We start from the raw sequence: 22557 nt of genomic DNA, 5'->3' as shown, positions 1-22557 counted from the left end.
CTTGGAATCTGACTTTTCAAGTGCACTGGGTAAGCATTATCCCTTTCTCTCCAATGAAGAAACTGACACAGAGTTTGATTAGCTTGCCAAAGGCCTCAAAGCAAGTCTGTCAGAGCTAGAATTAGAAATCAAGAGTTTGTGTCTCAGTACTGTGGTCTGATACAGTTTGGGAAAGTTCATGTTTGACAGGGTAAGCCAAAGCTTTCATCTTGTTCTGAGAACCTCTTCCTTTAGTACGGATTATGTTGGGTGATCTTCTCATCCCCTGCAGTGACATTGAAACTAGTATATTAGTACAGTTGCCTGTTAAAAGCAGGCGCTTTCCAAGTACGTATAGGCATTTTATACCAAGGAAATCATGTGGCTGGAGTTGATAGGTTACATTAAGAGCATTTGACACGGCTACAGTCTGGCTGAGTATGTATTCCATGTCTTGGACTGTTGAAAAACTTGACTTATAGTGACTGTCTATTGGTAATAGAAATGGTCAGAGTCACAGCAATAATCTTAGAGACACAAAAAGGACAAGAGTACTTGTGGCACCTTAGAGAACAACAAATTTATTTCAGCATAAGCTTTCGTGGGCTACAGCTCACTTCTTCGGATGCATAGAATGGAACACACACAGAAGATATTTATACATACCGAGAACATCAAAAGGTGGAAGTATGCATACCAACTGTAAAGAGTCCAATCAATTAAGATGAGCTATTATCAGCAGGAGGAAAAAAAAGCAACAACTAACCTTTGAAGTGATAATCGAGATAACCCATAGAAGGTGTGAGAAGAGCTTAACATAGGGAAATAGATTCAGTTAGTGTAATGACCCAGCCATTCCCAGTTTCTGTTTAAACCTAAGTTAATTGTATCTAATTTGTATATTAATTCGAGTTCAGCAGTCTCTCTTTGGAGTCTGTTTTTGAAGTGTGTTTTGTTGCAAAATTGCCACATTCAGGTCTGTCACTGAGTAGTTAGAGAGGTTGAAGTGTTCTCCCACTGGTTTTTGAAAGTTATGTTTCCTGATTTCAGATTTGTGACCATTTATTCTTTTGAGTAGAGACTGTCCAGTTTGGCCAATGTACATGGCAGAGGGGCATATATCACATTGGTAGAAGTGCAGGTGAACGAGCCCGATGGCTTGGTTAATGTGATTAGGTCCTTAGAGAGACAGATTTTCCAGCAGATCGCTTGTAATAAAATATGTTGGTTGTGACGCTAAATTTCCATCTTCTGAAAAAAATTCACTGAACATTACTTACAAGAAGACTGATTAATTTCTGTTTATACTTACGTAATGCTAGTGGTGAAATATAGGGATTAACTTTGTGCAACTTCCAGGAAAATACCTTATAAACTAACAAAATGTCCGGACAGGAGTGAGTGTGTGTGTGTGTGTGTGTTTATTTGGAGTTCTCTTACTTTGTATTAAGAGGTCCTTAATTTGACATGCAATTTATTGAAGTAAATTAAGCTCTGATTCTTCTGTGTTGTTGTTGTTATTTTTAGGTAGAAAATTACGTACTTGTTTGGATTTTTATTGCTCTACAAGAAGTGTCTGTCAATGTTCTTGGTCCCCTTGAAAATCTTTAAGAAATACACTAACAAATAAACAGAGGTATTACTTACCCCAGCTCAGGTCAAATAACCCAGGGACAAGATAGCACAGAGTAACCACCCCACCGCATTCCTCTACCACCGCTACCTATTCCTGGCTAGCACCTCTCTCCTCCACATGCTAAAGTAAATCCGATTTCCCACAGATCTCACAATGACTTTAGAGTTTCTCAAACTTTTTTGTCGTGTGAACCTCACCTCTTCCCACTGGTGCCTGAACAGTATTCCAGTGACAGATATAACAATTGTTTTCATGAACATGTTTTAGGAGGATAATGTATCTTTAACTCTTTTAATGCAGTTTCTCAATTGGAAATGAGGGGGCAACTTGTGACCCATGTGCAAAGTGCTCTGCAGACCACACTAGGGAATCCACTGCTCAAAAGCCACTACTGTAATGTGTCACCTGCTTAAACTGCTGTGCTGCTTTGATCAGCACATGGCAATGGCATACATCAATTGAGGACCGCAGTGAAGAAATTGGTGTATCACGACGGTTTCTCAAATCTTCTAGTATACTGATCCTCCTATCTGCTACCCTTCCCAATCCTGATTCTGTACCTTCCTGTCTTTGAGAAGCATTTGCAACACAGATTCAGAACCACTGCTCTATTCCTATATTGACTGAAAAGGGTAGCAGTGGTAGCTCTGAGCTAGGGAGTAAGAATCTTGTGAAGGGGCTAGTAAGTAGAAATTCAATACTGAACTAGCCTGAAAGTAAAACTTGGGGGTTAAACTGGTGTATGCAGCATTGAATTGCCTTTTTTTTTTCTTTAATAAATAGTTACTATGGCTCTGCTTTGCAGCTTTTCATAAGTATCAGAAAGGGTTAAATAAAATCTACATTGCAGATGAAAGCTTCCTCCTTTGTTTGAAGGCCTGGGTCATGAAACAGGAACTGAACTAATGCAATGCTTAGGGCAGGACTAATCCAGAATGTGGTAGGAAGTCCAGGAGCCAAATCTCTTGTAATAGCCACATGCTGACTAACAGCGCTAGGGAGGTCATATCTGGCTCAAAGGAGAACTTCAAAACTCTTTCTTAAATGAGTAAAGATCTTAAATGATCAGCAATGTCTAGAATTTCTTGGGGATGGGGCGTGGGGGGAGGGAAATTAAAATAAAAATTTGAATTTGTCTTCTTTCAGTTGCCTGCCCAGACCAAACAAATAATTGTGGGTACCACTGTATGGTGTTGCCTAAGAGATTTATCCGACTCCCATTGACTTCAGTGAACTTTGGATCAGGCATTAAATGCACTCATCAAATGGATATATAGTGCGTCCTTATAACAGGTTGAATGTATCTTGGTACATGAAGGGTGTTAGATAATCCAGCCAGTCATGTACATTGTTCGTGTCTTTTTCTGCAAGGATTTCAGTGGCTTGTTTTCAGCATTGCATCCTTTAAGTAAACTTAAACCAGCTTAACTGGATAATCTTAATTGTTCTATAGGTTTTTGCTGCTTATGCAATGAGGATTATTTTAAGTGGCCAGGAGTAAAACTCTTTCTTGATCACCTAAGTAATAAGGATGTGAAGTTTTTAAAGAATCTTTTGCTGACTTCACACAGGCATCTGAAAAGGTGGAGCAGCCAACCTCAGCACCAAGTTGCAGTGTCTGAGGCTGTCTCTCTGTGCTCCAGACTTCTGCTGATATAGGCCTTGGCTACACTCACACTTTACAGCACTGCAACTGGGGTGTGAAAAAACACCCCCCTGAGCGCTGCAAGATACAGTGCTGTAAAGTGTCAGTGTAATCAGGGCAGCAGCGCTGGGAGCGTGGCTCCCAGCGCTGCACGCTACACCCGTAAGGGATGTGGTTTACATGCAGCACTGGGAGACCTCTCTGACTACACTCACACTTCAAAGCGCTGCCGGGGCAGCGCTGCCGGGGCAGCGCTTTGAAATTCCAAATGTAGCCATACCCATAGCTGCTGTGTTGACAGGGATAGGAAGAGCTGTGGTCCCTAACGGACACAGCTGTGCTTGGAAAAGCCCCTAGTATTAGATGCAGTTACATTGACAAAGCCACACTTCTCTTGGAATAGCTTGTTTGACTTGGGGGAAGTGTGTGCAGGCGTAGGGTGTGTGTGGAGGGTGTGTGAGACATGAACTATACTCGTGCAAGTGCAGCTTTCCTGGTATAGCACACTGTTAATGCCTAGTTCCTGGTGTAGATGTGGCCTATGCAAATTGCAGCTTATGGTAGTTTCCACATATTAGATTTGAGAGGTTCTGAATGCATAAGATAACTGCTGCACAATTCCTGTCTCTTGAGGTACTGCTAGTTGAGCTACTGCGCACTTCGGATGGATCCGATCACTCTAATACAAGGAATTAATATTGCAAGAAATCACGACAGGTGCAAAAATGCAAAAAGAAACATCTTGGCTAGGGAAATGTACACCTGTTAGTCTCCCCCACCACTCTGAGTCCTAACCTCATGACTGAGATGTACATTAGTCGGCAACTATATAGCCACTACTGCAGCTTTCTAAATGTAGAAGAATGTTCAGGTGTATCTTAGCGCTTACAGGAAGGCTCAGTGCAGAAGAATGTACAGCAAACTGTTTTCCACACAGCTCTGCAGAGTTGATGTCAAAACAGTAATTACTTATCCGGTGCTGCAAGTGTGAAATCCAATATGGCCCCTACTCTGAAGAATTTTAGGTCTAAAAGTCTTGATTGTAGACATCTGGTTCTTGGGGGGAGAAGGGGACAGGAGGAGAGAGGGAACAAGGATTATAGTTACCAGGGCACAAGGTTGCTTTGACAGTTCAGTACATGTCTTGCTCTCCTGGAACCTGGGCTCACATCCCTGGCTTTGTTATAGGCTTCCTCTGTGATCTCTGGCAAGTTGCTTAGATTACATGGACACAGCAAAGGGAGGGGAAAAAAACCCATACAGCTGTGGGTCTCAGAGCTTGGGCCAGCTGACTTGGGCTTGCAACTGCAGAGCTAAAGATAGCGGTGCAGACTTCTTCTGCTTGGGCTGGAGTCTAGGTTGAAAGACTCTTCCCACACCAGCTTTTAGAACTCGGGTTCCAGCCCGAGTGGGAGCATCTAGATGCCTATTTTTTATGCCCTGCAGGATGAACCTTTGTCCCTTGACCCAGTCTCTGAGACTCTCAGCTGCCCAGCTGTTTTTGCTATGTAGACATAACCTAAGTCACTTGTGTGTATGGTCACAGAAGAAGTCCTGCAGTGTGAGCCTGAATCAGTTGACTTAAGCTCTTAGACTCACTGCTGTGGGTCTCTTTTTGCTATGTAGACACATCCTTAATCTCATTGTACCTCAGTTTATTCATCTGTAAAATGGGGATGCTACTGCTTTTCTCCCGTTCCTTGTCTCGTCTCTTCAGATTATAACAGAACTCCTGCACAGAGAAGCTTACTGTATGTACAGCACCTAGCGCAGTGATTCCTGAACGTGATTGGAGACTTCAGCTGTTACTGTAAATCAAATAAACTGAGAGTGAATTAACGTGCCAGTCCTCTTTGCTCCAAAACAGTGAAGGACACTTTGTGGGATGGGGAAACTTAACTCCTTTCAGATTAAAGAAGACTTCTCAGGTATGTGCCTGCATGTCGACTTCCAAGTTAAGGTGACACTTAAAGAGAAAACAACTGTTTAGGTTCACTGCAATTAAAACTTCATTAAGAACAATATCTAGCTCTTGCATAGGTCTTCATAAGATCTCAAAGCATCTTACAAAGAGCTATGTAAGAAGATAAGTATCATTCTCCCCCCATTGCAAATGGGGAAACTGAGGCACAGAGGCAGGTAACTTGCCCTTGATCACCCAATAGGTCAGTGGCAGAGCTGAGAATAGAACCCAGGTCTCCAGAGTCCTAATCCAGTGCACTGTCCATCTCATATAAACTTATTCCTGGCTGCTCTTAGCATAAACCAATCAGAAGGAGGTAAGGTGCTTGGCATCTCACAGGGTCAAGCTCTGTTTTAATGATACACTTTTTTTGCATTGTTTGACACTTCCTGCTTTGGACAGGATAGAACACAGAGCATCACTGATAACATGCGTCTGACAAAGTGGGTATTCACCCACGAAAGCTTATGCTCCAATACATCTGTTAGTCTTAAAAGTGCCACAGGACCAGGGGCGGCTCTAGACATTTCGCCGCCCCAAGCACGGCGGCATGCCGCAGGGGGCGCTCTGCCGGTCGCTGGTCCCGCGGCTGCAGTGAACCTCCCGCAGGCGTGCCTGCGGAGGGTCCGCTGGTCCTGCGGTTCCACCGAAGCCGCAGGACCAGCGGATCCTTCGCAGGCATGCCGCCGAGGGCTGCCTGTCTGCTGCCCTCTCGGCAACGGGCAGAGCGCCCCCCACGGCATGCTGCTCCAAGCATACGCTTGGCGTGCTGGGGCCTGGAGCTGCCCCTGCACAGGACTTTCTGTTGCTTTTTACTGATAACATTGTTTTGTTCGTGAGTAAACATTAATTCCTTTTAAAATTCTGGATTGGACAAAGAATGTGTTCTAGCCTGTGCAAAAAGAGCGGACAGGAGCTGCATGCTTGTGAACCTGTGAGACTACAGAGGGTGTGGCACAGAGGTATTTCAAAATTCCTTTAGTGCTTTGCATGCAGTCACATGTTTTCATTAGTGCTGATGATTGGTTACCTTTGAAAACTGAGTTGTCTTTTCATGCTTTTGTTTGGCATGGGGTTTAACTAATCAAGCTTCCCTGGTTTTCAGCCAAGACTCTGGATGTATTGTTTGAGTGATCTAAAATTTATAAAACAAATCTGGCCCAGTGAATATCAAAGCAACTGAGCCTGGATGTCAGTAATAGCTGTGGTCTAAGGCCCTGATCCAGCAACGTTTGTGTGCATACTTCACTTTAAATAGTCATTACTCCCACTGACTTTATTGAGGACGTGTCTGAATGAGGAAATTGACCAGAAGAGCTGTTGTGGAATAAATTATTGCAGAATAAATATTCCACAATAGCTCCCCTAAATGGACTTTTATTCTAGAATAATTGACTCACTCACAAAGCAGAATAGTTGTTCTGCAATAAAATCACCTTGGTTCTGGAATAGTGTCTACATGGGAAACTATTCTGGAACAGTCTATTCTGCATTAGGTGTTCTGGTCGGTTTTCCCAAGTAGGCAACTTTCAGGACTGCATGTGAGGCCTGGTCTGCACTAGAAAAGGTTTGCTGGTGTTGATGGAACAGTGTGACACAGTTTTTAAGCTATACCTGCAAAAGAACCCTTGCTGGCATCAGTTCCCTGAACAAAATAAGCTGGAAAAGTGCTTTTTCCCGCCTGGTATAAGTGGCTGCACTAGGGCTTTGCTGCTATAAAAGTGTCACAAAAATCACACTCCTAACAGACACTACTGCTGAAATTTAAGCGTAGACCTAGCCTGAGTCAAGCTAAGCACGTGTGTTTGCAGGATCTGGGGCCTCAAGTGGCATTCGTATGCACTGACAATCATAGCAATTAAAACTCTGAGATGGGGCAGGGTAAAGCCATTGGCCATTTTGAATAAATTACTGTGCCTGTTAAGTCCCTAGTCATTAAAACTACTTTTTTTAAAGAGAGTCTCATCAACTTGGCTTCTGACTTTCCTTTTGAACTTGCTTAGATGCTGAAGAAATGACAGGAAGAGAAAGTGAAAATGTGTCATATTACATGGATAGTGACAGTAATATGCTAGCCCAATGGAGCAATGTTTGGGTTGCATAACCGTCAGGGAAAGGTGTTTTTTTGTTTGTTTTGTTTTTTAATAGTAATTTTGATTATTTTTAAAGAATTTCTATAAATAGAAGATTAGATTCTGTGAATTTTCTCTTGGAACATAGTTATTACTTGTATTTAAATAGCTCTCAAAGCACTCTACAAAGGCAACTAAACATATTGTAAGATGGGTATTTGAAAACTGAGGCACAGGGAAGGGAAAATTGCGTTCCCAAGGTTGCCCGTTGAGCTTGGGAGCATAATCCAGGAATCTTGAGCCCAGTCCTGTGTTTACAATTAGAGCAACTGGCACCTAGTGTCCCTTACATAGATGGCCTTTTATGACTTGTCAGGGCAGATGTTTAAAATCAACTAACATGATTCCAAAATAGACTGGAGGGTGGCTATTCCTAGTGTCAAGTCAATGGTGGCGTGAAGCCTCTTTGACAGAAATCATGATACTCCCTTCCCCCCCCCCCCCAGCCTCATTAAGACACTGGTTAATTTACTTTACTTTCCCCATTAAATCTTTAGGTTGTCTGTTTTTTTTCCAGAGTGGTAGCCGTGTTAGTCTGCATCAGCAAAAAAGAACGAGTACTTGTGGCACTTTAGAGACTAACACATTTATGCTCAAATAAATTTGTTAGTGTCTAAGGTGCCACAAGTACTCTTTGTTCTTTTTGATTTTTTTGTTTGATTTCTCCATCCCCCACCTTTTTAAATAAATAAAAAAAACCCCAGCGCTTTCAATTAGAGCAGTGAATACAGTTTGGTATGGGGTTGTTGAAGGAACCTGATTAAACTTCAGAAACAGTCTGGGGAGGGGAAACTTGTGTAACGCTTACTGTGCTTTGGTTTATGATCCTGCACCTGAGTCATAAATTACCACCTATGGGTGGTAGTAGGTTTTTATTTATTTATTTGGACTTTAGCCGAACTTCCTCTGTTTTTTGGCGTTAATTCAGGAATTCAGGTTTTCCACTTGACAGAATTAGCACCCTCCTGTGCCCAGCGAGTCTTAGGGAGGGTCAAAGTAACCATTGTTTTATAACGGGCAAAAGGCTAGCTGAATTTTAGATGCTTTTGCAGTAAGCAGGGGAAGTTCTGACATGCTTTGTAACTAGATGCGTAAGCCCTTTTTTTCTTTACCTTTGGATTCGACTGAGCATGGTGCGAAGTGTTGGCTTATATAATAAAGGCGTGTTTTATAGTATCATTAAAGGCTTGCTGCCTAATCTCTGACTTTTTTTAAATTAGGTAGTCTGTTCTCAGTGTGACTGCTTTAGAGCATATGACGACACATGGCCAGGGAGGAAGTATAGTCTTGTGGTTAAGGCACTTGAGAGATCTGGATTTAATTCCTGGCTCTGCTGTGGCCTCAGCCCGGCCTTGCACAAGACATTTAGTTTTTTCCTGCTCTGGTTCCCTGTCGGTAAAATGGGGCTAACACTTCCCTGTCTGCTGAGATGGTGAGGACAAACACTTCAATGATTGAGACACTTGAGGTATGTCTACACTACGAGATTATTCCGATTTTACATAAACCGGTTTTGTAAAACAGATTGTATAAAGTCGAGTGCACGCAGCCACACAAAGCACATTAATTCGGTGGTGTGTCCATGGTCCGAGGCTAGCGTCGATTTCTGGAGCGTTGCACTGTGGGTAGCTATCCCATAGTTCCCGCAGTCTCCCCCGCTCATTGGAATTCTGGGTTGAGACCCCAATTTACGATGGTGGAAAAAGTGTCGCGAGATTTGTCTGGGCAAATGTCGTCACTCATTCCTTCCTCTGTGAAAGCAACGGCAGACAATCATTTCGCGCCCTTTTTCCCTGGATTGCCCTGGCAGATGCTGTAGCACTGCAACCATGGAGCCCATTCAGCTTTTTTTACTGTCACCATATGTCTACTGGATGTTGCTAACAGAGACGGTACTGCAGCGCTACACAGCAGCATTCATTTGTCTTTGCAAGATAGCAGAGACGGTTATCAGTTGTTCTGTACCGTCTGCCATGCCATTGTAAATTGGCAATGAGATGACAGTTATCAGTCATTCTGTACCGTCTGCTGCTGTCATGGGTGCCCCTGGCTGAGGTCAGCCGGGGGCGCAAAGACAAAAATGGGAATGACTCCCCGAGTCAATCCCTCCTTCATGGTATCTAAAAATAGTCAGTCCTGCCTAGAATATGGTGCAAGTGTACTAGAGAACCAGTGTATCAGAGAACCAGAGAGCACAGCTGCTCCGTATCAGATCCCACAGAAATGATGAGCTACATGCCATTCTAGGGGGTGCCCCTGCAACAACCCAACCGGTTGCTTCCCTGCTCCCCCAACCCTCCTGGGCTACTGTTGCAGTGTCCCCCCATTTGTGTGATGAAGTAATAAAGAATGCAGGAATAAGAAACACTGACTTGTTAGTGAGATAAAATGAGGGGGAGGCAGCCTCCAGCTGCTATGATAGTCCAGGCAGGACAGAATCTTTTCTTTACACATGAAAGGGAGGGGGCTGATGGAGCTCAGCCCCCAGTTACTATGATGAAGACGGTTACCAGCCGTTCTGTACCATCGACTGGGAATGACTGGGAGTCATTCCTATTTTTACCCAGGTGCCCCCGGCCGACCTCACCTGAGGCCAGCCGGGAGCACTCGCGGGCTGATGATGACGACGGATAGCAGTCATATTGTACCGTCTGCCACCGGGAAGGGGAGGGGAGAGGATACTGCTGTTCACTGCCGCAGCATCGCGTCTACCAGCAGCATGCAGTAGACATAGAGTGACATATAAAAAGGTCAAGAAACGATTTTTTTCCCTTTTCTTTCATGGGGATGGGAGGGGGGGGTAAATTAACGAGCTATACCCTGAACCACCCTGGACAATGAGTTTGACTCTACAGGCATTGGGAGCTCAGCCAAGAATGCAAATACTTTTCGGAGAATGCTGGGGACTGTGGGATAGCTGGAGTCCTCGCTACCCCCTCCTTCCCTCCATGAGCGTCCATTTGGTTCTTTGGCTTTCCGTTACGCTTGTCACACAGCACTGTGCTGTGGACTCTGTATCAGAGCCTGGAGATTTTTTTCAAATGCTTTGCATTTCGTCTTCTGTAACGGAGCTCTGATAGAACAGATTTGTCTCCCCATACAGCGGTCAGATCCAGTATCTCCCGTACGGTCCATGCTGGAGCTCCTTTTGGATTTGGGACTGCATCGCCACCCGTGCTGATCAGAGCTCCACGCTGGGCAAAAAGGAAATGAAATTCAAAAGTTTGCGAGGCTTTTCCTGTCTACCTGACCAGTGCATCTGAGTTGAGATCGCTGTCCAGAGCGGTCACAATGGTGCACTGTGGGATACCGCCTGGAGGCCAATACCGTTGATTTGTGGCCACACAAACCCTAATCCAATATGGTAATACAGATTTCAGTGCTACTCCTCTCGGGGAAGAGTACAGAAACCGATTTAAAGAGCCCTTTATATCGATATAAAGGGCCTCGTTGTGTGGACAGGTGCAGGGTTAAATCGGTTTAACGCTGCTAAAATCATTTTAAACGCGTAGTGTAGACCAGGCCTTGGATTCTGCAGCCCTAGGGGCTATAGATATACTTAGATACACCATCTTCTTGATGGTGTGCAGAAAGGAGAATGTTGTGGAAGGACATTGACTAAAACTGCAAGGTGTAAATTAGCCTCTGTCCATTAACAAATGTATGTGGTGGTGGTGGGTTTTGTTTTTTTTAAGGGGGGGAGTTGATGCAAATTTAAACAATGTGCAGGGAACTCGCTTCTTGTGCCTTGTACCTTTCTTTAATTGGTGGTTCTGTCTAAGTTGGGTTTACTGTACAGGGTTGGCAAAAAACAGATTTACAGCCTGCAATTCGATTTGGGTATTATGTGGGCAAGCAGGGACATGAGCTGGCTCATGCAGTCTAACACTTAGTACCTAGGTGTAATGCCAGGCCAGGAGATGCATTTAAATTGCTAAATAATCCCTGATACTGCCCTTGATGGCTCTGGCCAGTGGAATTGAAGTAGTGTTCTTTAGTGGTTAGAGTAGGGGACTGAGAATTGGGATGCCTGGGTTTTCTTTCCCACTCAGTTGCTTTGACAGTGTGGACAGTTTACATTGAGTCATCTGTGAGGTAGGTAAACTGATGTTCTCAGGTATTAGTAAAGCATTCACGTCCAGGAGTAAAATGTGGCAAAGGAGTGCTTAGTGGTTGAAAATGTCTATGCTAATAGCTGCTTTTTCTGGATCTAATGGATATAGTAGATGGAAACTTTTTTTAATAATCATTTTCTGCTTATCACTGGCTTCCAGGCTGTTAATATCTATGCATTTTGAGCAGGAAAGCTTTGACCTCTTGATTTGCAGGGCTATGAGCATCTTGTAAGTACACTTGCAATGCATTCTGCTTTAGGTACAATAGAAACTCTTCTATTTTCAGACTAATACTACAACTTCGCCTTTACTCTGACCTTATGAACCATTCCCTGATGAGTGTAGCTCTTACGCCTCAGTTTAGTCTCGCTTGTAAAATAGCTGTGTTTTAAAACCGTGAATTCAAAGATGGATGTAATATTGTTACACTTCTGTGCCAATCGTAGATATTGCCTTGGTACTTTACAGTACCAGTACCATATTTCTTAATGCAGGTATTGTCCAAGGCCCTGAGCTTGCAAACACGTATGTGAGGTAGGCTGTGTCTCTACTGTCAGCGCTACAATGCAGCCCTGCAGCTATGCTGCTGTAGTGTAGGCACTTGCTACCACGACTGAGGGTTTTTTCCATCACTATAGTCAATCTGCCCCCTCGAGAAGCAGTAGCTAGGTTGATAGAAGAATTCTTCCATCTATCAACCTAGAGGTATCTATTCTGGGACCTAGGTTGGCTTTATTATGTCTCTCAGGGGTGAATTTTTCATGCCCTGACCTCTGCATAGTTGGCTGACCTAAGTTTTAGGTGCAGATCAGGCCTAGCTTTGTGCAAGTGAGCAGTTTCATATTTGGAGGGAGGTTAAAATGAGTACAGGAGTGCTCACATCAGGGTATGTCTTATGCAGTCTTTGTAGCACAGAAGATGTAGTATTAGTCTGTGATGATACTGTGTGGTCTGATTGTGTCTCAAGCAGAATGCACTAAAATACTTTTCAGATCCCTACATCTACCAAAGCAAGTTATAAACTTACTTGGTATTACAGTGAATGAAGGCTGTTAGACCTTTTCTGACCTTTTTAATGGTTATCTTCTGTGTCTACGAGAGCTGAGCTGGACAAAGGTGGGGTAATACAAATTTAATCTTTTTTTTTTTTTTTTTTATAACACCTTTTCAAAGTTTTATTCCTAGTTACTCGAGCTTTGTCTACACCACACAGCTTTTAGCGACATGGCCATGTCGCTAAAAGTTGGGCAGTGTAAACGCTGTTTGTTGGCACTTTCGCCAACAAAATACTTCCAGCCCCTCCGAGCAGGGTTGACAGGAGAGCGCTCCTGCCAACAATGAGCCATTTACACACTTACACTGCCACTTGCCACAACAAAGCTTTTGTCTTTCGGGGGGAGGGGGGGCTTTTTTAAGCACCCATGAACGACAAAAGTTTTGTTGTTCAATTGGCAGTGTAGACACAGCCTCAGATACTAAAGTGTTTGCAGAGCTGAGGCCCTAAAGTCTTGGGGATGTGAGAGAAAGTGTTCTGTTTTTTTTTTTTTTCTTCAAAAGCTTAAATAATGACTTCATTGAGTTGCCAAGCACTTACCCTATAGCTATAATACTTTCCTTTGAGTGTTCTGAATCAAAGGCGTTCCTCAACATCCAGATCTCGTGTCCTCTGGTCAAAACAGACACCGTGGTATCTTGTCCTATTAAATGGCCTGTCAGGGGAAAGCACTGGAAAACTCTGCTTGTGAGATTAAGGAGATATGAAGTCTGCTGTCTGTTAGAAATGTGGATAAACTTTCCATGGAACTTCTGTAGAACCTTCTCATTAAGTGGTGAAAAAATGGATCCTGCAGGGCCACAGTTCTGTCTGCTGCGCCTGTGTAGCACTGCTTACCAGTCACTTCTCATCTAGATAAACTAGGCTTCTCTAGAGATCTACTTTTCTTGCTTACAAAATGGAAAGCCTCTTTGCTCTTCTTCCAGGTGGCCTCACCTTTTGACAACATTCTCAAATTACATTTTTTGGGGGCTGACAAAAATGTGACTGTGTTTTAGAGGCATGGTATGTTACACGCTTGTCCCTAATTACAAAGCGCTCTGTCCTGTTGTAGGTGGAAGTAGAGGTTGAAATAATTCTGTGAGCATTTATGTAGGAGAGTCCTCACCCTGCAGAAGAGGAGAGGAAAATATGGAAGTTTTTGCAGATTCCGGTAAGCAGGCAATACGATATGTACACACACACACACACACACACACACTCTGCTTAAAGAGTTGCACAAACTCTGTTTTCCCCAACCCTGTTGGAGAATTTACTTTTCAGTAATTTCTGCTACACGTGACTCTCTAGATCAGTTTTAATTGCCTTGATAAACAGCATCTGCCAGGAAATGACCAAACAATCAGTAAAACCAGGCTGAGAGGTGGAATGGCGAAATGGCGTATGGGTTATAACGAGAACAAATTAAAGGCATTTCAATCCTTCATGCCTTGCTCAACCCGAACTCCCTTAGTGGGGAAACTGGCAAACTTGCTGTGTGCTAACTCACCCCACTTGTATGTTCATGCTTTGACTATATGACCACTGAATTATAACCTCCCAACCTCGTCATGCTGAGCATATTTTAAATACTTGGTCACTATGGAGTCTTATACATAATGCAATATAGTCTAGCTGGCCTAATAGAGTGAATATGTTCCATTGTCCTAGAACTTGGGAAGAGACTGGTTCCTGGGCTCTGTGCCAACAGAGGTGCACTTCTCTTTTGTGAAAGAGCCCCAAGGGCTTAGGCTGTAGCAGCCCCTGCTGGCATGACGATGGAATGTCTGCAGTATTGGTATGCATTGCACAAATTGTTTCTTGGGTGCCCTTCATCAGAAGAAATCTGCTGCCTGCTTGAGTTCCCTACCACAGAGGGAAGGAAAGGTGGAGATGGGGAAGATGTGTGTCTGTTACCCTCGGGGACTGCAGTTCTTTAACAAGCTGCAGCTGCTAAGGACTTAACAGAGAAGTCCTTGTCTGGATGTTAGTATAAGCAAAGGCATCATGATGTCTTCTGGAATTTTTAAATGTTTGTGATGGATTGTGTGACGCAGACTAGAGCGTGTGCCTTCTGAGTTTCTAAACTGGGCTTCACAGCTTCTGTATGGCACTGAGCGCGTCTTTGGCACTTGCTGAATATTTGTTTTTAGATTTTCTTCGTACTGCAGGCTAAGGATTAATATGGCACACTTTGGAGATGTCAGAGCTCCGCCGAACAGAATTGTTCACATCTCTAACCAGGAAAGCATACACTGGCTCACAGGGGCTTTGCAGCACTTTAGCACAATTGTTACAACTTGTGCTTTTGAAGACCGCTAATTAAAGTCCTCTTCCTCTTCTTACAGACCCGAATGCAGAGTTTGCAGCCAGATCCCAAAGCCCAGTATGGGAGTGTGTATGGGGCCCTGAAGAAGATTATTCACACTGAAGGCTTCTGGAGGCCTTTACGAGGAATTAACGTCACCATGCTGGGGGCTGGCCCTGCCCATGCAATGTATTTTGCCTGCTATGAAAAAATGAAAAGGACTTTAAGTGACATTATTCACCATGGAGGAAATAGCCACCTGGCCAATGGTATTTTGCAGTTGTTTGCAATTAATAGCCTGTCTCTTGCCTGCTTCCTGCTCTTAAAGTGGCCTGGCATCCTTGTCTACTCTGGTGCTTTGGGAAGAACTTGACAGTGGCTTTGATTTGTTGCATTCAGCCTGGTCTCGCACAGACTCTTGAAGTGTACATGTATTTGAGGGCAGTGTAGAAATATGAGATGCAAAACCTACTTCCAAGTTTTCAAGTGCTCGGCAGTCAGCAGGTTCCATTAGGACATTTACAGCCAGGCATCCAAAAATGCTCTGCATCCACCATGCCAAGCTCTTCTCGAAAAGCTGGCCCCTTCCTTTGGTGCTTTATGTAGTCACTAAGCTGCTCAGAATATCCGGTCTCTAGAGAATGTTAGTTGGTACTGTGGGACTTTGCTGTGTTAAGGCTCACCGAACATAACACTCAAGAATTGCAACATAGGTTATATCTGCACTGCAGCTGGACGGTGAGATTCCCAACTCAGGTTGACATTACACATGCTATCTCTGATTGAGCTAGTGCACCAAAAATAGTAGTGTGGTAGCAGTGGCTTGGATGGCGACTCAAGCTAGCCACCTGAATACAACCCCATCCAAGGCTCTAGTGCCTACTTGCTCAGCTAGCCCCAATCGCCACCTGTGCCATCACAGCCATACACAATTTATAGTGCACTAGCTGGAGCGGCACAGGCACGTCTGTATACCTGAGTTCGGAATTACATCTCTCAGCTGTTTAGACGTTCCCATAGAAAACAGATTGACTTTTTGAAACAAGCTTTCCTGTTGTAAGCTTCTGCTTTGAATGGGTTTCATCTTTCTCCTACTGGGTAAGAGAAACAGAAATGGCTTATTAGAACTTATATGGGAAGCGACTTCTTAAAAGGGGATGCTTGTGTGTGCGTGTGTGTTTGTTGTTTTTTTTAATTTTTTTTAAGTACCGCCCAGTTGCAGTATTCAGAACATAATAGTTTCCCATGTTAATGCACAGCAGTTTACTTTGTCAGACAGTGTCTCTGGCTGAGGTACTGCTGGCCACCAGAATGTCATCTTCCTTCTACCAAAAATAATTTCTGCCACACTGCAAACCATGGGAAGAATGCTCTGTCTCCATCAGAAGTTACAGACTGGATGCAGGAATCGCTTGGTGAAACCCTGTGGCCTGTTACGCAGGTCAGACTAGAGGACCATGATAGTCCCTCCTGGCCTTAACCTGTGAGAGCTTGAGTCCCAACCTATTGTCATAACATGTAATTAATTTTGAGATGGTCTTGAAACTGAACACTATGTCGAACGTTACATTTCCAGATGGACCAACGTTCAGCTGTGACGGACGCTTGTAACACTTAAATACCCAACACTCTAGCAGCGTGGTGAATGCCTTCGTAGTTTAAAAAACTCAGGGCTTTGATCTTACTGTGCTGACATAGGGTTTCTTGGGTTTCCATGCAGTACTCAAAGCAGTCACTGATTGCCAGTTGCATCTGTCATTTCTGTTTAAACTTCATGCAGCAGAGCAGATCTGCTCTAGATCTTTCATTAAATTGCTTGACAAAAGGCCTTCTCTACACAGAGGGTTTTGCCAATTTAGCTATATTAACAAAACCATCTAATTTGGATGCTTATTAGTATAAAAATGCTTATACCAGAATAGCTTATGCAGGTTCCCGTGACCATCATAAACTGTACTGGTATAGCTGTGTCCACACTAGAGGGTTCTATTGGCATACCTATGTTCTTTAGGAGTGTGGTTTTTTGTTTGTTCCCCCCCCCCCCCCGCCCCCCTTAACAGACATTGCCATGCCATTAACACTTAGGTATAGGCTGGGACTTAAAAGTTTATTTTCCTTAACTACACCTTTAAAGTCATGTGCTCTTATTTCTGACATTTATTTGCCAAAACTGTACAAGCTTTCAGTAGCAGCAGTGGAAATTTAAGTTAAATAGTGAGGACAAGGAGAACTGACTAGAAAAGGCATTCAGGCAATGGAGAAATTGGCTCAGGAAGGCTCTGGAAATCTAGCTAGGCTTGAAGTGAAGCTCATCTACCAGTGCTAATTAAGGAATCTGTAAGGCCTTAAATACACCAGAGATTACATTAAATTAAGTTAACTTTTTAAAAATCAATCTAGGTAAGTTGATGCAAACTCCTGGTTAAAAACACATTTAAACCAGTGTTAACCTTGCTTATATCAGTGTAGCTTGGATATTTTTACACTGATCTAGTTAAATGGTGTAGTTTGCTAGCATAAGCGAAGCCTGCATCCTTCTGTCATAGGGAAACAGGATCGACTACGTGACTTATCATATTGACCCAACTCCAGTCACAAGGACATTAAGTTGTAGCGGATGTCCCTTCCAGCCCATTCTACAGATGGATTTTCTCATGTTTCCATGAAGAGCTCAGGACTGTTAATTTGAGAATATACTGTGGGAGCTGAGGCTGTTGCATAACTTTATGCACTGCCTGTCAAGAATTGTGACTTAACACTGGTCTAGGTTAACCTACAGAAGCTGTCCAGAATTGTATTGTGAAGGGAACTCTTCTGTTTTGCAGGGATAGCTGGGAGCATGGCCACATTGCTCCATGATGCAGTAATGAATCCAGCTGAAGGTAATGTCCTTTACTGTATGTGGAAGTGGAGTTGTATTGGGGAAAGAAAGTAAGCTGCTTGGAAATGCACCAGTTGAGTAGTATGTAACAACTACTCTTTTTTCCAGTGACTGTGGGCTAAGGGCTACGATAAGCTTGTGCAAGGAAACTCTGATCACTTCAGTTGAAATTGATAGAACTTCTCAGTTGCGTGGATTCTGAGCACATTTTCTTCTCACATATACTGAGGAATAAAATAGATCCTGCATTTGACTGTTGACATTTTTATCTGCTTCTCTAAGCCAACTATTGAAGAGCAAAACATTCTGGCTGTTGTTGGTGTGTTTTGTTTTGTTTTTAAAAGCCTCCCTAAATCTATAGCCTCTTATTAGTTTAAAAAAAACTGTAGCCAGAGATCAGAAAAATAAAAACCAATGTGTGCTGCAAATATGTCATCCAGGCTTAGGTGGAAATTATACCCATGAGCAGCATTCATTGGGTTAGCTGGGTTGGTACCATTCTGAAGGCAGAATATCATCTTGGGGAAATTCTAAGAAAGTTATTGGTAATTATTCATTTTCTAAGCATGGTACTTGATATTTAAAGCCCTCATGCTATGGTGCTGAGCACGCTATGTATATACTTGGGTAGAACACCTGTTGGTTTCTGCATGGTGATCCTCACTGTGCATCCTTTTTAAACTGATGGGAAGACTTCTGGGGTGAAATTCTAGCTCCGTTGGAGTCAGTGGGGCCATGATGTCACTCCAGAGTTCCAGAGTCTTTTGAGTTTCTCACCTGCACAATAGATGACTTGTAGAGTAACTACTGGCCAGAGCCCATAACTTGTAGTGTTGCATGCAAAATGCACTCTTGGATTTGCAAGCAAACAGACATTATCTACCTAAAGTGTCCCAGCACTCCTTATTTCACTCTGTGTGGCTTAACATTCACTATTGCATGTTTATCAGCTGCTGAAGTGTATTTTCTTGGTATGCTATGGCCTTCATGTGTTAGATATCTAAGTGCTTTGTGGAAAATGATGGGAGGGTTCTTAATGTACACTTTAAGGAAAACTTTTTTCCTTAAGGGAAAAATATTTATAGTATCAGATTTCACTATATTTATTGTAACTGGAGAATTTGTTGTTGTTGCAAAAACTCACAAATTTTCTTTTTTTCTTCACCCTTCCCCCCAAAATAGAAATGTTTGGAATGTCTAGTTTTCAATCTGCTTTGTTGTTGGTTCAAAACATTCTTTGAAGAGGCAACATCATAGTGGCTAATTAGAGCATGGGACCACAAGCCAAGCGCTTGTCAGTTGCGCTCCTAGCTCTTCCACTGAGTCTCTACAGCCTTGGACCAAGTCACTTAACACAATTGTGCTTCCATAGCTGTAACAGAGGTGGTGCTATGGTGAGTTTTGCAACTGACTTCTAAAGAAGCAGGATCAGCCTCATAATTTATCTCCGTCATCTCTTGCCTTACTGAGGAATTGAGAGTTCTATCTGGTGTGGGAAAGCTCTATGAAAGGGTGAAGTGTGTAGCTATAGTATTATTTAAAGATTTAGAAGTATCTGTATCTTGTATATACAGCATTATCCACCTAAGGTGCTCCCCACTGGTGTAGGGAGGGTTTGCAGTGTACATGAATTGAGAGTATAGCTCAAGGTTGGGATGTTAATTACAAAAGAATTTGTCTAACTTGTTTATCTTTTATCCCATTGGCTGCCTATCCATTCCATCTGGTGCCACGTGACCTGCCGCGGCCACTACTGAATCAGTGGTGAAGCAGCGGATGCAGATGTACAACTCCCCCTACAAAACAGTCCTGGAGTGCATACGGACAGTGCATCGGACTGAAGGACTGGGTGCCTTCTACCGGAGTTATACCACGCAGCTCACCATGAACGTCCCCTTCCAAGCCATTCACTTCATCACATATGAGTTCATGCAGGAGCAAATCAACCCACGCCGGGAATACAACCCCCGCTCGCACATCCTCTCTGGTGCCATCGCGGGAGCTGTGGCTGCCGCTGCCACCACACCCCTTGATGTCTGCAAGACGTTGCTCAACACTCAGGAAAACATGGCCTTGAGTTCGGTGAACATCAGTGGGCATCTCTCAGGAATGGCCAATGCTTTCAGGACAGTTTATCAGCTGGGTGGTATCCCCGGGTATTTCCGAGGGGTGCAGGCTCGTGTCATTTACCAGATGCCTTCGACTGCCATCGCGTGGTCAGTGTATGAATTCTTTAAGTACTTCCTTACGAAGCACAAGCTGGAAAAAAGAGCTCCTTATTGAAAGACTTGACTAGAGCGAGCCTAAGGTTCAGATGACATTTGTATAGACTCTGAGGGATTCGCTCGTGTTGTGAAACATGCAAGATTTCTTGTGGATTCACAATTGAATTTCACTTTTCTGTCATTGGGGGCGAGGGGAATTAAGTGGTCATTGGAGAAATTTGGCACCCTCTTTGCTAGAATCTGAAGACTTTAAAAAAAATATTTATAGCTTTAGAGAAGTGAAATTACTGATATTTTTTTTCCTCTGGATAAGCTCTAAGATGTAGTGTTACCACTTCACCAGAAAACTTAGACTGCACCGGGGGGGAAAAATGGTATTGTGAGATATTTTATAGCAAAGAAATTAAATATCCTGTCGCTGAACAAACTTTTATATTTGACATAATATAAAATAGATGGATAATGTTTATCCTTTATTTTTCTATGTAGGAATTTTGTTTTAATACTATTACAGCTGGAAGTTGAGCTGTTTAAAAAAAACAAACAAACTGAATTCTTCCATCATGACACGTAAGAACCAAAGCATTTATTTTTGTTTAGCCAGAATGGCTTTAATCATAGCATTTAACCCAAAACAGTGGCCAGGATTTTCATTTGTACATAGATAAGCTTCCTCCAGTTTTATGGCATCCACTTGACACCTTAAAAGGGCCCAACTTTTAGAAAGTGTTGAGCATATGCCTTCTGAAAATGGTCTGTTTAAGGGGTCTCAAGTTGGGCAGCGAAAATCGGTGGTTGCTCTTGAAAAACCTTAGTTTAATTGTTACTCCCATAGCTGACTTATGATTGTACTTGAAAGATGAGCATTTTTGGCAAACTTATTTTAAAGGTACGTTTTTGTGGTGTTTTAATAGAGAATAGGTTTCATTGCTCTTATTTATTCATAATCTTATTTTCCACTAACTCCTCGCTCCTGCTTACACATGAGTAACTGTGCAGGACTCATGCTCGCTTACATGCAGAACGTTACTCTTGTGCATAAAAGTGTGCAGGAGCAGAGTATCGGTTTACAGTTCTGTAAGACAACTCATCTTGAATTGTAAGAGTTGCATTCTGACCACAAGGAAACTGTCAATCACAGTGCAAAATAAGCCCTTGGAAAGTGAAACCTTAAACAGGAGAACAGCAGAATCAAAACCTTTTTGTAAAGCAAAGCCAACAAACAGCAGCTGTTTGTTGTCCAATTGGTATGTATAAATGAAGTGTCCTAAAACCTAAAGTTGAGTGGATTTTAGTCCTTTGGGGACTTTGTTTGCTGCTATGAAATCCTATGCTTTATTTTGTGCTTCTGTAGAAAAGATCTCCGTGCGTTCAAAAAAGCACATCTGACCTTCAGTTCTTTTTTTGTGGGCTTTTTTTTTTTTTGCAAGCTAGGTTTGTGGATGGCTCCGCTTAGCCTTTATATCTCTTCTTCTTACAATGTGATGTTGAATCCAATGTTTACAAAGTAGAGGTACTGGGTTTGAGGCAAGGAAAACCTTTGACTGTTCTCCCCAAATTAATCCAACCACTGTCGCAAATACAGGGTCTGAATTTTAAATGTCTAATATTTGGTCCAAATTATCTACTTTAGGTGCAGTAATATTGTAGAAGATTGAAAAGCTTTTGTTGGTCTAAAGAGCAAAAGCTGAACTTGTTGCTGAACTATAGATGCTGAATTTATTAACTAATAGCCAGTTGCCCACCTGTTGGGACTAGGTGGCTAACATTACAATCAATGAAAAACCTAGCAGGATTTTTCTGGTTTTAGAAATGTAAGTGAATAATAATCCCATCCCCTTTGAAGGGCAATCAGTGTGGAAAGGTTGATTCTACCTGAGAACTGTTCACCTACTAGTCAAACAACAAACATTTAAACATTCCTAAAACTGATACTGCAGCAGACAGTATTTCTCTATTTGCTTGTTTTTTGCATTTGACAACTTTGAATAAGATCATTTTTGCTGTTTCTCCTGTTTTTTTTGTTTGTTTGCTATGTGAAAAACCCATACAAAAAAACCCAGACAATGTGGAAGAACCCTTTTTAAAGGAAAACTATGATCCAAAAGCTGGCTGAGGACCTGGGAGAACATATAGGACCTGAAGCTACCTTTTCAAGTTGACTAGATTTGAAGTTGGCATTCTTCTAACCCCAAATTAAGTCTTGATTGTGCACCTTGTACCAGTGACTTACATTTTTCTGCTCACCTGAATGAGGTGAAAAAGCTTTACCATGTCTAACATTTGCATTTAATTTTTTAACATGGAGTTTTTCATTTCAAGTACAGCTTAGTCTGTATCTATCTAATAATGAAAAGTCACCATCAAATTGAGGAATTTTATTAAGGCTTGAGTGAGACAAACTGGCAGTCAGGTCCTTCTCTGTATGGTGGCTTTCATGTGATCTTACTCTTGCATTACACTAAGTTTGGTTGACCAGTATTTATTTGGGGAAGGTAAATCACTACAGGAAATACTTCTCTAGTGAATGTACATGCAACTTGTGTAAATTTTTCTTTACAAATGATAAGGAATTGTGAAACGTTCTTTTCATGTCTGTTTGCTATCCCTTACATTCAATTAACTATTCCCCCTTTTTTT

At 42.6% G+C, this 22557-nt stretch overlaps 1 protein-coding gene across 5 annotated transcripts in view; it reads left to right on the top strand.

Annotated features, from left to right (window-relative positions):
* Nucleotides 1-21997, top strand: part of SLC25A37 (solute carrier family 25 member 37) — a 32104-nt gene extending 10107 nt beyond the window's left edge. For 3 of the 5 annotated variants that reach the window (XM_050940221.1, XM_050940227.1, XM_050940226.1), the window contains 3 exons: nt 14852-15080; nt 17637-17693; nt 19455-21997. In XM_050940221.1, coding sequence (XP_050796178.1) covers nt 14852-15080; nt 17637-17693; nt 19455-19975 — 807 coding nt within the window. In that variant the 3' untranslated portion in view covers nt 19976-21997. Of the gene's footprint in view, nt 1-13578; nt 13678-14174; nt 14302-14851; nt 15081-17636; nt 17694-19454 lie in introns of those variants that run through there. The other 2 variants (XM_050940222.1, XM_050940225.1) reach the window with 2 other exon arrangements.
* Nucleotides 21998-22557: the final 560 nt, after the last annotated feature.

This window comes from Gopherus flavomarginatus, chromosome 2 (assembly GCF_025201925.1).
Source record: "Gopherus flavomarginatus isolate rGopFla2 chromosome 2, rGopFla2.mat.asm, whole genome shotgun sequence".
NCBI classification, from domain to species: domain Eukaryota; kingdom Metazoa; phylum Chordata; order Testudines; family Testudinidae; genus Gopherus; species Gopherus flavomarginatus.
This window is presented reverse-complemented; position numbering and strand designations above follow the sequence as displayed.